The 16612-nt window shown below is 38.4% G+C and overlaps 2 protein-coding genes across 4 annotated transcripts in view; one reads left to right on the top strand and one right to left on the bottom strand.

Annotated features, from left to right (window-relative positions):
• Positions 1 to 1831: 1831 nt before the first annotated feature.
• Positions 1832 to 10101, top strand: LOC102228719 (mothers against decapentaplegic homolog 4-like). 2 transcript variants are annotated; one of them, XM_005803731.3, is made up of 11 exons: positions 1832 to 2196; positions 3490 to 3851; positions 3933 to 4107; positions 4330 to 4359; positions 4438 to 4641; positions 6029 to 6136; positions 6724 to 6774; positions 6848 to 7031; positions 7125 to 7293; positions 7568 to 7706; positions 8728 to 10101. In XM_005803731.3, the coding sequence occupies exons 2-11, from the start codon at positions 3612 to 3614 to the stop codon at positions 8937 to 8939; spliced, it is 1512 nt and encodes a 503-aa protein (XP_005803788.1). In that variant the 5' UTR covers positions 1832 to 2196; positions 3490 to 3611; the 3' UTR covers positions 8940 to 10101. The 2 variants fall into 2 exon arrangements, with proteins under 2 accessions (XP_005803788.1, XP_023193794.1); XM_023338026.1 differs by lacking the exon at positions 4330 to 4359.
• The window catches only part of rfx3 (regulatory factor X3), a 21391-nt gene continuing 14554 nt past the window's right edge, over positions 9776 to 16612 (bottom strand). For both annotated transcript variants that reach the window (XM_005803730.2, XM_023338025.1), the window contains exon 17: positions 9776 to 16566. In XM_005803730.2, coding sequence (XP_005803787.1) covers positions 16286 to 16566 — 281 coding nt within the window. In that variant the 3' untranslated portion in view covers positions 9776 to 16285. The remainder of the gene's footprint in view (positions 16567 to 16612) is intronic.

Genomic DNA, 16612 nt, shown 5'->3' with positions numbered 1-16612 from the left:
AGTGAACAATCATTCCTGTTTCGTGCACACCATGTCAATGCCAGGTTATCGCATCGCTTCCATCTAACAACCTTAATCCCCATCCTTCCACAGCCACATGCCTGGCGGGCCACTCTCGGTCCGCTTCCATGCCATATTGATAAAGAGGTGTCAGAGCCTGGAGTCTTGTAGGCCATCACTCAGGGTGAGACGCCACTCGAAGTGGCAGTATTTGTGAGAAGGTGGTGTCAGATTCCTGGTCTCCCGGACCAACATGTCCTATTGACAATCACGACATCAGGTTGCTCGCTGGACTCGGAACCCTCCCATTTCCCTTTTCTGACAATGGCATGCTTATACTCTTATCAAAGCCACGGCAACGGTACAAATGGAAAAATAAATATTCACTCCACATCATCACCCAGCTTTTGCTGTTAACAGTTGGAAGTAGGTAGCAGGAACGACCCTCAAGATCTGTCCAGTGTGGAGGATCTTCACACAGCATATGGATTTATAGCAGCAAAATATGCAGGGCAGAAATCCAGGCACTGAACAGACTGATCTGCAACTAACAGCGCCAAATCTATGCTCACCTGTATGAAGCTTTTTAGGTAAAGCTACTCAATTGTCAAACCAAAATAGTGAATAAGCTAGTCAAATGGCAGAGGGATCTGAATGTGGTGAAGTTGAAATTTAGCCTCAGAATAGGAAAGAAAAGGGATCAAATTTAAGTTACTTTGAACATAGAATAGCTGTTGATCCTGAAAGTATCAAACTACTGGTCTTCACTCCCATTTATGTGATTGGTATAACAGAGAATAGCCTGAAAAAGAAAAAATAACAAATGAGCTTAAAAAATAATAATAAAAAACCCCTCTTTTATGTGAAAGGTTAAAGAACATGGAGAGTAGTTTGAGATGATAGAAAAGCAAACATTGAACCTTGAAGCAGAAGAGTTACTGCTGCAGGAAACCACACAGGATGCCACTCCTTTCACCTAAAAGAGAACTGAGGCTACAATTTACACAAGATCACTAAAGACCAGGTCCAACCCTAACAAATGTACCTAATAAATAGAGTCGATACAACTAAAGAAAAGCATGAACATCTTTGCGGAAATAAAAAAGCAATACTTTTTTTTTAAATTTTAGGTTTTCTTACAATAAACTCCTAAATAGAGAGTTTACAATTTGTTATTTAGCTAAGTCTTTGATCTAGTTCGATGGCTGGACACCAACCAATTTAAATAAACTGTACCAGTTCAAGGGGGAGCGATTACATATTAAGGGAAAATGCTGAGATGTTGTTGATATCTAAGAAAAGCTTGTGATTTCTCTGGCAGGCACTTACTAATATTAAGGGTGTGTGTAGACTGATTCATAACCCTGTGTGAATTAAAAATAGTTGATTACATAAAGCACCAAGTCAGTTCTTTATGTAATGATTTGTTACACATTTGTTACAGGAGGGCATAGCATTTAACCAAGTTTTAATAGTTGAGAGAGGATTTTAACTTTGGTAACATGGCTCTGCACATGTTCATAAGGCACCGTTTTCTAGTTATACTGTAGAAGAACAATGTTTACATGATGAACCCGTAGTGAAAATTAGTGTTATATAAACATGGAGAACAATAGAAAATGTTCAGAGTGGTATCTCTGAATCCCACATATCCGCAGTATGATCAAAACAAATAAAGAGCAGATTTTATGACAGTCACAGATCTGTGATTTCATTGTGAATTTCACAAAACGTTATTTTGTTCTCTAATAGAAATATAATTAACATAAACTCAGCGTGATTACCCTACCTGTGTAGTAGCATTGATAATGTACAGCGAGGCGAGCTGCGCCGCAGCGCCACGCCTGTCACGGCTCAGTCAGAGCCTGGTGGGTGGAGGAGAGATTTTGTTTATTTTCGCCAATTAGGCATTCATCTGGATTCTGTTAGCATAAAAATCCTGGTTGAATTTCAATGAAGTGTCGTAGGTTGATTAGGTGAACGTGTGCGGAGAAGACTGGTCAGTGGTCGACTGACTTCGTGAGATGCTGGATTTCGGGAACAACAGAAAGGAAGGTTCGTTAGCGTCAAGTTGGTCTGTTAGCCAGCTAGCAACAATATTCAAAACGTAAGATAGCCGGTCAGGTTTTATGTAGCTAGAGCTTCGTTGACTCCATCTTCTACGAGTGGATCTACGCTGCTTTTCCGTGAATTACTGTAAGTAAACAGATTCGTTTTCAACTGCTTCGATTTATTGAATATATTGTTTTATTTGTTGGCTAAATAGCAGCCATCGCTAACAGAGCTACTTAGCTTAGCCGTGCTAGCTTACCCCGTATTGTGTTGATGTTGCTGATTTTGTAAAAGTGTGCGTTTATCTGAACATATGATCATAAATTATACCGGCGTACCAGGTTAATTCAAGAGAAACTCGAAGTAAGGTTTTTTTCCCCCCTTACTTTTCGTTGTTGGGTGTCTTAGATTAGCCACCTTGGCTAGCACTAGCAAAGTTGTCTTAATACTGTTAGTTTAAAATCATAATTGCTGGATTTCTGCTAGTAATTTTCATCATTTCATATATCTGTTAATTTGTCAGCTGGTTCAGGTAAGGTGTTCTGTGAACCAGTGAGGATCCCTGTATGACTAAAGTGGTGCTACGGGGGTTGCCACTTTAAATTTAAATAATATTTTACTAAGTTTAGCTTTTGTGTTTAATAATTATTTATTTATACATTTATAGAGAGCTTGTATTTACTGTACAGCCCTGGTGTGCCCATGCTCTCTGAAAAGAGCTAACTATTTTACTCCAGGATTATGTACAACGTTTTCCTAATTAAACACTTAGGGTAGCGTTTAAGTTATTAGACTTTAAAAATAATAAATTTAAGCTTAAAATGTTCTACGCTATAGGTTTTATTCCACTATTTCTGACACAATTATTTAAGGTGTTTTTATTTTGTCCCCATTTAAGTCCTTTTTGAACCTTAGATTATTATTTTTTTAGGTACTTAGAATACATTTAGACCTAAAAGATAAAGATGTGGATTGAGGACTGAAAAATCAGGACCATATTCCTTTACAATTACACTGAATTAATGTAAACATGTGAATATATGAGATAATATTAGACACATACCATGGAAGAAAAACAACATTATGACTCTATCCTAAAATAATTCATGTATGTATTATATTTAGTGGCTGGAATCTTGAAACTATCATTGTGTTGTACATGCTCAGTCTAAATTAATATGTATTGTCAGTTCTACTCCATTCAGTAAAAAAATAAGGAGATTTACTTCTTTATATTTAAATGTAGTTAATTGTTTTAAAGATAAATGTATTTTTTGTCACTGTTATTGTAATGTATAATGTAAAACCCACACACGTAAAAAACCTAAATTGCTATGTGTTGAGCATGTTAATTTAAAAAAATATATATTTTGCTTTAAAATTTTAGTTTGAGGTCATAAAACTTTGCTCTCTTTTTTTTTTTTCCTTTGTTTTTAGGTGGCTAAACGTGGGCTGCTTTGGTTAGAGGAATAATTTCTCATTGTCACTACAACAACAAAAGAAAAAACATAAAGGACGCAGCTGGAAAGCCCACCCAGTCCTGAAAACTACAAAGCAAGATGTCAATCACAAACACTCCTACAAGCAACGATGCTTGCCTGAGCATCGTGCACAGCCTCATGTGCCACCGGCAGGGAGGGGAAAGTGAAAGCTTTGCAAAGCGGGCAATTGAGAGTCTTGTCAAGAAGCTGAAGGAGAAGAAGGATGAGCTGGATTCTTTAATTACTGCCATCACCACAAACGGGGCTCATCCAAGCAAGTGCGTAACCATACAGCGAACTTTGGACGGACGCCTACAGGTATATTATAGTGCCTCCTTTGCAGATGTCCCTTGATAGTGTTCATTTACATTATATTTAAAACTCCTCTGTGTTCTGCAGGTTGCAGGGCGTAAAGGTTTCCCCCATGTCGTCTATGCCAGACTGTGGCGATGGCCAGACCTCCACAAGAATGAGTTAAAACATGTGAAGTACTGCCAGTATGCCTTTGACCTGAAATGCGACAGTGTCTGTGTCAACCCATACCACTACGAGAGGGTTGTTTCTCCAGGAATTGGTAAGTTAGGATCATGTGTTCATCAATTTTGGTCATATAGTTGCTATTCAGCTTGCTAATACATTTACAGTGGCACACTAAGAGATTACAGTGTATTTTTACATCGATTACCATGTGTCAGAACAGATATTGTACACTTGTAAGTAAGAATTAAATTTAAAACGAGTAGTTTTAAACTGATTCACATGTTTTTTTTTGTTTCTTTTATTAATGTGTTTGCAGACTTATCAACATTGACCCTTTCAAATTCAGGTACAAAGCTTTCCTTTTCCTCGTCAGCGACATTGTAAACGTTCATCAGTCTTAATCATGTCTGTCGTTTTCTGCCAGGTCCTCTTATAGTGAAAGACGAGTTTGATTATGAAAACCAGCAGTCACACTCCAGCTCTGAAAGCCACCTGCAGACAATCCAGCACCCTCCATCGAGGCCTGTCCCCCCAGATACGTTCAGCAACAACCCTCTACTACCCCCATCGGAGGGTAGCACTTCAGCTTCCTCTTCTGCTTTCTCCACCATTAGTGCTGGACCTTCAAGTGAGAAATGACACAGACTTAAGATTTTAGATGATAGTCAGTTAAAAAACCATTATGTTCATTAGTTTATTGCAAATCAACAAGCGCTTGATCTTGAAGTCCTTTTCTGAAATCAAAATAAATTACAACAGAGATGAGTATAAAAGCACAATATTTTAAATCTTGAGAGATAGTAAAATTTTTTACAAATGTATAAATAAATAGGTCTGGAATGTACTTGCAGTAAAGCTGTCTTACTCTGTGTCACTATGAGAATCTGCAAATGTTTTGGTAGGAATCTTAAAACATTGAGACGACAAAGTTTTCGGTGTATTTTTTTTCTTTTTAAAGTGGGGTTGTATGAAGTAGTAATGAGTAGGCAGTATGTTACATTTAGTAGTAACTGTGATCCCAGTTTGAGAAAAAAAAAAACAGAAGTGAAATTTCAAAGCGGTTCGGATTACTTTTGTAATGTCTCTTTAAATCCCTGATTTTGTTCACCTTGAGCCCCTTTGGAATTAATTTCGTGATATACTTAAGGTCACCGTCCATTTGGAAGACACATTGATGCCCAAACTTAACTTCCTGGCTGAAATGCTGCTTCAGTATTTCCTCTCTTTATGATGCCATCTGTTTTTTGCTGTGGTAGTTCAGTCCATCTTACAGCAAAGCAATGCTTTAACCTCCATTCTTCAGCTGGTGTTTTTTTTCCTTCAATTTTAACAATAGTCGTCACGTACAACCACAATTCACTGTGGATGTTTCTGTCTAACCAGTTTCAGCCAGCATCTTTATTTGGTTTTTTCTTTTGTTGATGCATTAATATGCACATACAGGTATATTTAAATTATGCCCGTCTCCTTCCTGAAATTTGTGAATGCTGGACAGTCCCATGGTGTTTAACTTGTTTGGATAGACAGACCAGGAACTTTTTTCCATGTAACACAAAGAAGCTTTGTGTTACATACTGTGCTTTCAGATAGCTCAAATGTTATGAATTAGTTAATCAGACGCTTGCACAGCTATGGCATTTTCACCTGGGGATTTCTACATTTTTTTTAAAAAGACATTTTGAAAGTAATTATTTAAAAGTTGTCTTACTTTATGTAAACAGAGATTTTATTGCTTGAAAATAGGAATGTCAAAGACTGAGTGTATTTTTATAGTATGTGTAAATATCAGTTTTTTTTATTTTATTTTTTTATCTGTCAACTAGAAGTTCTTCCTGATTTTCTAAGCTAATATCACACTGACTGCTGCATTAAAGACGTTGACAAAAGCGAAAAGAATGCAAACATATCCAGTTTGAAACCAAGCGTTTTCTCTGGGTTTGCTTAATTCGAGTGTTCTGTTTGTATCTCTATGTAAGTTGCTTGCCAACACTAGTGACTTATTTATGTGCTTACAGATCCGACTCCGAACTGGAGCAGAAACAGCAGCTTCCCCCCAGCGGTGCCACAACACCAGAATGGGCATCTACAGCATCACCCCCCGATGCCTCACACAGGCCATTACTGTGAGTGGATGGGAAAAGATGGACAAAAAAAATCTTTGTTTCTGCTGCAGTTTTGAGACATAAGTATGAACTGAATGCTCTTCATGCAACTAATGCAAGACTTAAAATGACAAATGCAATAAAATCAACTGATATAAATGACTAAAAGACTATTGGCAGTTAAAGATCTTTCAGATAATACAGAACAAGCTTTGCAAAAAGTTTTTTACTCAGACTAGACTACTATCTGCTTCCCCTTTTAAAGTATAAATGTTATTTAAGTTACAATCTGGGTTGATTAGATAAGATGTAGGACAGTTGTATCTTGATGTTATTTCAGACAGACATGAATGTGTTTGACTAGAAGTTCTCACAATGGGGGCCCCTTAATCAAATACAGCAACATTACTGTGATTAATTTGAACATTAACATTTTATTAATTAACTGAATACTTTCAATTGGTATTTTTAATGGATTTTAGATTCATGACATTTTTTTAGTTTTGCTGTAGATAAAGCAGAACCATTTGTGTGTTTAGAATCAGTCTCTACATCAGGTTTGTTACTGATGGATTGCTGTTCCTAATTTGTTTCTTTATGTTCCCCAGGGCCTGTTACCAATGAAATTGCATTCCAACCCCCTATATCCAACCACCCAGGTGAGCATAAAGTTGGACGCAATGGAAATGCCAGAAATGCAAAAACACTGACGTTAGATTTCTTTCGTTCCAGCTCCAGAATACTGGTGCTCCATTGCGTACTTTGAGATGGACGTCCAGGTTGGCGAGACTTTTAAGGTGCCGTCCACATGTCCGATAGTCACTGTGGACGGTTACGTGGATCCATCAGGAGGAGATCGCTTCTGCCTGGGCCAGCTGAGCAATGTCCACAGGACAGAGAACATTGAGAGAGCAAGGCAAGAGCAAATAGGACAAGATTATTTTTATGTAGTTTGTTAAAACAGTAATTTCGTGTGGTGACTAAGATATTAAGTTTTTTGTATTTTTAGGCTTCACATCGGCAAAGGTGTGCAGCTGGAATGCAAAGGTGAAGGCGACGTGTGGGTGCGCTGTTTGAGCGATCATGCAGTGTTCGTTCAGAGCTACTATCTGGATCGAGAAGCCGGGCGCGCCCCGGGCGACGCCGTTCATAAAATCTACCCCAGTGCTTACATCAAGGTGAGAGAGGAGCGCGTTCCATACCATAGTTTTATTTTGCCCAACCTTGAGTTTAGCATCAGCTAGAAATCTGTTTCTTGAAAAGGATGGAACTTTCAACATAGAGCTGCACACAACTGTTTGATTCATCAATGCCTTTAAATAATAATAGATAATGAATGTTGAAGGATTACAGCTTAGAGTTTGACTTTCCTGTTGCATGTTCATCTTTTCCTCCCTGTTTTATTGGGAACCGCTTTGCTCAGACAGATGTTGCGTCTGTGAATGTTGACAGGTGTTCGACCTGCGCCAGTGCCACAGGCAGATGCAGCAGCAGGCGGCGACGGCGCAGGCAGCAGCTGCAGCTCAGGCAGCAGCCGTGGCTGGGAACATCCCAGGACCGGGCTCAGTGGGAGGCATCGCCCCTGCCATCAGTGAGTGCTCCTAATGCTGCACTTGGCCTCCAACAAGTGTATTACTATGATTGCTTGTCATTATCCCCGCCTGTGGGGGGTTGAGCCTTAAGTAGCACCAGGGCCTTTCTCAAAGCACTGTGACCAAGTAAATTACAGCGTAGGAGAAGGAAAAACCAGACGGCACAGAATAAAGGAGCAGACATTTTAGGCTTTAAGAGTTTAGCGTCAGGTGTTTTATTAAAGGCAGATATTATTATGACTTATCACAATTTTTTTTTAATATCTTAATTTGAAGCATCTAATCTTCTAGAACGGCACACATAAACACACATCAAGGTCCCATATATAGTTGACACCAGAAGTTTGCATACACAGAATAAAGACAAATCCACCAGTTTTTTCTTCTTACTGTCAGAAGTTAAATTAGACCAAACTTCCCGTGTTTCTATTTCCATTTAATAAAAGACACTATAATGGAAATTTATTTTTTATGTCTTCAAAATCAGAAGTTGACTAACATTTCCTGAGTATTTGTTATGGATGCACCGATATGAAAATTGGGCTGATATAGGATATTAATGCTGTTATGGTCGATAGCCCATTTATATCCCTATACTTTTGGCTGTGCAAAAGTGAACAAGCAATAAACATTTTCTTTTATTTACTCGTTTTCTTTAAACATTTTTTGATCATCTGAATTATTTGATAAAACTGCAGGGAATGGATGGAATTTGTAAGTGGGTAGATGTTTTTTCAGAGTAAAAACAGCTACTTGTTTGACCATTTTTAGCAGTGGCTGTTGTTCCTTTGCTGCACATTCTCACTTCTTGAGGTTTTCACTGATTCCAGTTTCAGTAAATTTATGTAAATAAATTTTTCGACATTCAGGTTTCATCTCACGCCAGACACAAAAACAGTTTTTAACTTTGTCAAGATGCACTTTGAAGCTTTAGCTTGTTCTAAGTGGAGAAGTGAGTTTGTGCGCCGTTCTCCCTCTTTGTGATTAAGATGTCTGCTCTGTCCACTAATTCCCCCGCAGGTTTGTCTGCTGCGGCGGGAATCGGAGTCGACGACCTGCGCAGGCTGTGCATTCTGCGCATGAGCTTCGTGAAAGGCTGGGGGCCCGACTACCCACGGCAAAGCATCAAGGAGACGCCCTGCTGGATCGAAATCCATTTACACCGAGCTCTGCAGCTTCTTGACGAAGTTCTGCACACCATGCCCATAGCTGACCCTCAACCTCTTGATTGAAGTAACATTCAACAAACTGTACAAAAATGAAAATACAAATGTAAAAAAAAAAAAAAAAAATCAATAGAAAATGTAAAAAAAAAAAAGACAATTAAAAAAATACTCGTGACTGGACCACTCCATCTGTAGGCCTGGAGTGCTAAAGGAGGACTGCAATCATATGAATGTTGTATAGCTCGTAGTTGAAGAAAGGACCTAAAGGCCGGCGGTATACTCCAAACTGGAAAACACAGTCAGCACTATAATCACTAAATTTCAGGATGCTGCTGATTGAGCACATCACAGTATTTTTGAAAACATTTTACCAGCATCATGCAAATTAAAGTGTCGTCCCTCTGTTAACATATATGAATTGTGTAAAGCAAAGTCTTTATCCAAAATAATAAAAAAAATAAATGTTTCTACAATCGTAAAATATCCTCAATCTGTTTACTGTAATTTCTCATCTGTTTGTCCGAAATGTATTTGTAGTTGGAGTATACTGCTGGTGTGTTGGGCTGAAAAGGCTTTCTCTAACAAGAAAGCCATTTTCTCCCTCTCAGATCAGGGCCTGTAAGGAAAACTGTATGTTACTCATTCTCTTGTAATCTTAAAAAAAAAAAAAAACAGATTTCAGTGAGAAGTTTATATTCTTTTAAATAGTTTTAAAGAACACACAGAAAGCCAATTTAGAGCTCAGCATCTTTCAGCTCCATTGTTGTATTTTTTTAAATCATCTATAACTGTTTTGAACCTTGATTTTTGTTGTTTTTCTCCTATTAGAACTGAAATACTTACAAACAGAAGTATCATGTTTTGGTTAGGTGTCCATTAGCACTTTATCAGTTTTGTTTGTGTTTACTCAGCTGTATCCATATATTCTTAGTATAGCTGATATTTGTCATACTGCGTTCTGTAGAAAAGGACAAATTTGCTGTTGCCCCAAAAATATCAAGTCTTTTATGCTGAAAGCGGTTTGAGTGGCTAAATAACATCAAAGTGGCTGGAATTACTGACAAATTTGGGTAATAGACTTATCTTAACAGCAGCTGGAAAAGTGTTAAAGGAACTGCGAGGAAGCGTAAGCCATAATGATGCCAAATATACATTTGGAGGTTCTTGTGAGATGACCAGACTGAGGTGGTTTCAGTATTACTTTGCTCATTAAAAGTTTAGTTTTCTGGTTTGTTTTGCTCCGCATGATCACCACGTATTCAGATCTCTGTTAAACACATATGGCAGTATTTTATACACTTTTGCTACCTTTACAGTTATAATTCTGTAAAGGTAGTGTTATATATATATATATATATATTAAACCATAAGTTGAATGCTGTAAAACTTCCAGAATACACTACTGCTCATCTTAACAATATAATAAAAGCTGAATATGTGGAGTTTGAATGACATTGGTGGTTATATGTATGAATAAAAAGTAATGGGCCAACCAGAAGATGCGCGTTTAGTTACGAGACGGGACAATGGGTGAACAAGAAAACGTTTATTTACTGCAAAGACAAATCACAAATTTTTAAGGAAACCAACACTAAGAAGCTAGCCTGAGCTGAGATCTGAAATATTCAGAAAACAAAACTACGTGTCTTAATAGTTTCTATCATCATTAATACGACACACTAAATGATAACGTCCTTGTAAATATAAAAGTCCCCCAATCGTCCTCGTTTTTTTCTGTAAAATACACAACACGCGTTGGTTCGCTTGCCAATTTGAGAATATACATGTATGAAGCAAACTCAACACAGAAAAAGAAAGTCACGTGAAGTTTGTATATATTATATCAGGTACTGTTACATTATCCAAAAAGGGTGAGAAAGTAATCACAAAAAGCACTAAAGTCAACATATCCGATAAAATATTCACTAAATAAACAAATAATTAGGAAACAAATAAATAGAACTTCTCTTTTTAGTTTGATATACACATTTTGGTGAATTAAAAGGCTTCTCCAAATGCCGCCGCTTGACGCTTGTCCCAGCATCGAGCAGCGTGCTACAGATGGCCACGACTCACCAGACTGTCAAATGGCACCTAACGAATCTCAAAAACAGGTCACAGCATTCAGAAAATATCATTGGACAAAGAAGAAATCACAATCAGAAGAAAACATGTCTCAGAGGAGGGTTTTTTTTTTCCTTTTTTTTTTGTACTAAATGGAAACTCTCCTGGTGCTTTTAACACTTCTATACATCAACAAAGTTTGTAGGTTCATAATGTTTCTGCAGTCTTTTTTTAATTGGCAGCCCCTGTCCAGTGTGATGACTGCTGTTTAGACCAAGTCTGGCCAACCTCGGACGCAGTGGCCAACGAGGCCATCTGCTGCAGCTGGGGCGAAATGAAAGGCACCGGAGTTTTCTGTGGTTCAGTGAAGCTGTTATTTCGTTTATGTGGAGGAGATTCTACCGGATTTCTTTTCAAGCGTAGGGATTTGGAACCGGATTGTTTTTCCTAACGACAAATCAAACACTATACCACTGGCAGCAATAACATCAGGCAGGTTTCAGTTCAAGAACGATACAGGTGCATTTTTAACAAATGAAGATGAAAAACAAAAGTTTATTTAAGCATAAACACATAATGATGCATTGTATTTCCATTAACTTCGGTGATATCTTACAGCCAAAGAAAACACAAAATTTGGTTTCTCTGAAATTTGAAATAGTACATAAGATCAATTGTTTTAAGAAAGAATTTTAAATACAGAAACGTTAAACTATGGTTTCCAAAATCATGGTGAAGACCACATGAAGAATCTGGCTTTTTCTGAGTGGAGTCACTAAGCTAAGTGGAAAAGTTAAGTGGAAGAAAAAAGTGTAATAGAAGGTACACAACAGGCTACAACTCTCACATTCCTAAGCCATCAGTGGTCCAAAGCCCTCTTTTATCAAAGGAAATATGTAAACTTTAAATGTCACTTTGAAATTGAAGTTCAGCGTAAAGTTTTCAGTGATTATTTGAGGAGCCATGTCCTCTGCTAATGTGTTATATTTTGTTTAGTCCAAAGTCAAAGAGCCTAATGGAGATACAGAGTCCATTTTCCAGGAGAATTTTGTTTCTGTCCACACTGCCAAACATTTTAACACCTGCTTTAATGGGCATGGTGTCGCTGCCCTCGATTGGTCAGCAAACGGACCTGGCCTGGACCCCACAGAGAATCTAGGGAGGATTTCTGAGAAATTAGCATTTTTCTGTTTTTAGCCGTAAGATAAAACATGAAAATTAACAGAAATAAATACTTGAAATATCTCAGTGTTTGATGAATCTATGAGTTTTAATTTTTGCATTTAGTTAATAAAAAACACATTTTTCAATAATTTTCACATATTTTTTTTAGATGCACCTGTAATCTGATTGGAAATGAAAAAGGGGTGGAGACGGTTAGATTGGTGAGAACAGCATATCCAGCAGCTGAGCTCCACCAGAAAGCACTTCAAATTTAAAGAGCACACAACTGAGATTGAAACAAAACAAACAAACACCGTTCAGGCACTAAATATAAAAATCACGATCCACATTGTTTGGTAAAAATATATGACAAGGAAGCTGAGATTAATTCAAGAACAGCAAAAGAAGAACTGTAACCATGTCAGAGACAAAAGAAGGTTTTTATAACTTAAACCAATATTGAGGGCCTTTTTAAAAGTTTTAAATAGAGTAGTATTCTTTAATTCAGTAAGTTGAAAGAATGTGGAGATTAAACATTACAGTTTTTAATTTTCTCATCTTTTAAGCCAGTCTCCAGTTATTGCCTGAACTTGAACAGTTTTTTAAAGAGTAAAGTGGGTACAAAAAGGTTAGAAAGAAAGAAAAAAAAAGGCCTTCAAAGCATAGTTCATTTGTCTTTTCGAGACTTTCAACAATCCCCAACAAATAAAACTAAAAAGCCAGATCTAAGTGTGGACAGTTTCTAGATCTGGTCAAATATTTCAAGACAGCGCGATCGGAGTGAGAACCTGGCTTCCTTTTCAAAACTCCCCCAACAAACAAAAACACTGTCGAGTCCGCTGACTCGCTAACGTAAATCACACAATGTATTTGCACTTTCCCACCCTATTCAATGTTGAGGCCCATCTAAGTTGCACAAGAACAACAACAAAAAAAAGTCAAGCCACCTGTGCACTGTTAGCAAGACAAAGGTTTGTAATTACAGCAAATACAGTGCTATTCCCCCTTTTCTTTAACACAAATATTCAGCCTACAGAGAATACAAAGAATAAAACAAAACAACCGACTTTCTGCTCTTTCTGTACAGTAGGTTTGCACTTTGCAGTGGGATAATTTCTGATTTATCGTCAGATGCCATTACATCGTACTCATAAGCACTTTAAACAGAAATGCAATAAATATCAATAAATAAACATTTTGTGGAGAAATGTTACAGACGATCATTTAGAAAACGGCAAAAATGTGTTTAGCAACAAAACAAAAATTCCACATAGAGGTTAATCTCAATATTCCCCACAACGTAGAAGGTAGAACAGTTCAAGTATAGTTGTAGTCTAAAGATTCAAAGGTCACAATACAATGCCTGGCAAAAGTATTTATGCCTCTTACACCAATTCCACATTTTGTCACATTACAAACACAAACTTCTTCATATGTATTTGGAATTTTATGTAATCCACTAAAACAAAGAGGTGCATAACTGAAGTAGGAAGAAAATGATAAAACGACCCACAAGAATGTGTGTGTTCACCCTGATACCCCTCAATGATATCCTGCAGCTGATACGTGAGTTTGTTTAAAGACGAACTCTGGTCCAGTTGTGTAGATGTGGCGGTTTGTTTATGGTGTGAATGGGATTTGACACAGCTACCATCTTTTGGCTGCAACATTGAGCCAAATGCCTTCTCATAGTCAGGTTTACATTATGGGACGCTGCAGAGTAAAAAAACTAAAACAAAACCCACGAGTCTTTTTTGTAAAGCATAAAGCCGCCATGCAACATTCAAAATCATTCTGCATACTGTTCAGATAATTCTTGCATGAAATAGTAGCCAGAAACACACTAATGATTTTTACCAGCTCAGAACACAGTGACTGCTTCTTGTATTTGCATTTAGGTTAAACACTTAAAACCAATAAACAGACTGAATGTAGGTTTAGAGCTTTTTTTTCTTCTAAAAGTTAAACTCATCAAGTGATTTGGACCAAAGTAAACGAGCTACAGGTGTGAAAACACCTGAAAAGAAGAATGGGCTGAAAATCCAGTCTTAAGATTGTCAGAGCTGGTAGAGTAAAACCCAATAGATATGCAGCTCTAAATGCAGCAAAAATAAATAAATAAATAAAAAAATCAGCTTGATAACAATGCTGGCCACACTTATCAGATCTGTAAACTTCACCCCATCTACAATTATGCACCAATTTAAGTTTTGGAGATCTCCAAACAGAAAACAAACTGAAGTTTGTCGCATTAAAGTTTCAAAATCTGAAAGGAGGCGAGAATATTTTTGCAAGGCGCTGTAGTTCCCACGCTGTTCATATTTCACAGTCAATGAAGTAATTACAGATGAGCTACCAAAAGAAACATTCACGTCTTAACAATCGGATCAAACACGTAAAAAGCAACAAATATATGTAGCGTATCATCATTTTATATACTATACATATATATATATATATCTATATATATATATATTTATATCTCTGAATATTAGAAAATATCTACTTTTGGTCCACTGTACAAAGATGGTCTCTAAACAGGGAACAAAGGGTTAAACATTTTATGGGCTAAAAACTGAAATCAAAGTACATCAGAGGTGAGAGAAAAGCAATGCAGGTTTTCTCTTCGTGTTGAGATTTGTGCAGTACAGTGGTGTGTGTGCATTAAGGTTTGGTGACTGTGCTGCACGCATCAAAGGGTTGGCACCACCGGTTTGAGGTAGGGTGACTGATGGATGTGTTCCCAACACATACACACACGCACACACACACGCAAGCACACGAGATGAAGGACATATGAGCACATAAAAAGCACAGCGCAGACCCAAGAAAAAGTCAAAGACACACACCCACGCAGACACACGCTCACTTCATCCGATGACAAAGGCTAAATGCGAGAATAGGCCTCGAGAAGGCAGAGCGAGGGCAGGACAAGGCTAAAACTGTGACTGTGACTCAGATAGGTTCAGAAGTAAAAAAAAAAAACAAACAAAAAAAACCCCAACAACAACAAAGAACTGATGAGCCAGCCCAAATCCAGCCACGAGTCACCAGAAACCAAATCTGCGGCTGGGCAACCTCAGTCAGGACTATGCGGACGAGCTGCATTTAAGGATAAGGCACTATGATAAAGCCGAGGTACATTAAATCCCTGACATTCTATATAGATTTTTTTTTAGTTTTAGTTTTTTATTTTGCGTCGCAACATGGCACTGCGGGACAGGGAACAGCATCTGTGTGGCATCAAGAGACTCGCGCTTAGCCTCCTCTGTTGGTTGAATTTTTGGTCCACTGCAAACGTAAGGAATTTCATGAAGTGAGAAACTTGTAAAAGCAGGGGAAAATGGCTGCCAAGAGTCTTTCAAGATCACGTCACGTAAACCACATTACGAAGCATCTAAAAGGCAAGCACTATGCACGCGGTGCATAAAAAAAGCTCCCCCTGCCCATTTCATCCCGAATCTCATCTGTATACACAAAAGCAGCAGTACAGGTTTTTTTTTTTCTTCTAATATCACTAAAAGATGCAAGTGTTTGTGTGCAAGTGGCTACCATATAACTGTCAAACCGACGTTTCCCCATCATTTCTAGAATCCACAAACTGACCCTTTGTTGTCTAGCTACATACAATACTCAGAAACGTCTCGCTCAATCGGAAGTCTATCAGCGTGTAGACAGAAATCAGAAAAGACAAAGAAATTCCATGAAAAACAAACCACAATGATAGCACCATGAGTTTGGAGTAGTGTCGATCGAAAAGAACAGCAAAACTATGTACAACAGGTGGAGATTTTGAGTGATTCAATGCATTTTGCTCTACTGGGACTAGTGACATGGATTTGAGCTCTGAGACATCAGCAGTTTGAAGGAATAAAACCCGTCTGTGTGGACAGACAGAAGCATTAAGTCACGTCTGAAGAGGAAACATTTAACGGCGCACTCGAGTCCCTTTTCCTCCAGGTCCCTTCCATAGACTGAACAAGGCGACTACACATCCAGAATCCAAACAGACAAGGACAGAGCACATCCTGGCCGGAGTGTCACTCCTCCACCCACTACGCGGGGTAGACCGCAAACAGAGACAACGCATGTAAAAAGATGCAGACATCTAGACGTAAAGGGAGAGATGTGGAAAGTGAGACGGTAAAACTAGGCAGACAAGGTGAAGCTGTGCCCTTTGACCCTCAAACGGAGGCATACGTGTTGCCTGTGGTGCTGCAGTGGCGGATGGTGGGAGTCCCAGCAGAGGGCGTTAAGATGTGTTCAGTGTGGTCCTGCAGGGGCTGCTGCAGCGAGTGGAGGACACTGTGCTGGACGACACCCACCACAGGGTGGGACCCGTCCTCGAGCGCCCCGACCTGGATCACTTGGATTACCTCGTGCTCCGGCTTCTCGCGCTTGGCGAGAGGTTCTCCGGAGTCCTCTGTGTCCTCTTCCAAGTCACTGTCCATCCCGCTAGTTTCATCTGGACAGGGCAAAGTAGCACAAGGAGAAAAAAATAAAAAAGTCCT

This window comes from Xiphophorus maculatus, chromosome 8, assembly GCF_002775205.1.
Source record: "Xiphophorus maculatus strain JP 163 A chromosome 8, X_maculatus-5.0-male, whole genome shotgun sequence".
NCBI lineage: Eukaryota > Metazoa > Chordata > Actinopteri > Cyprinodontiformes > Poeciliidae > Xiphophorus > Xiphophorus maculatus.
This window is presented reverse-complemented; position numbering and strand designations above follow the sequence as displayed.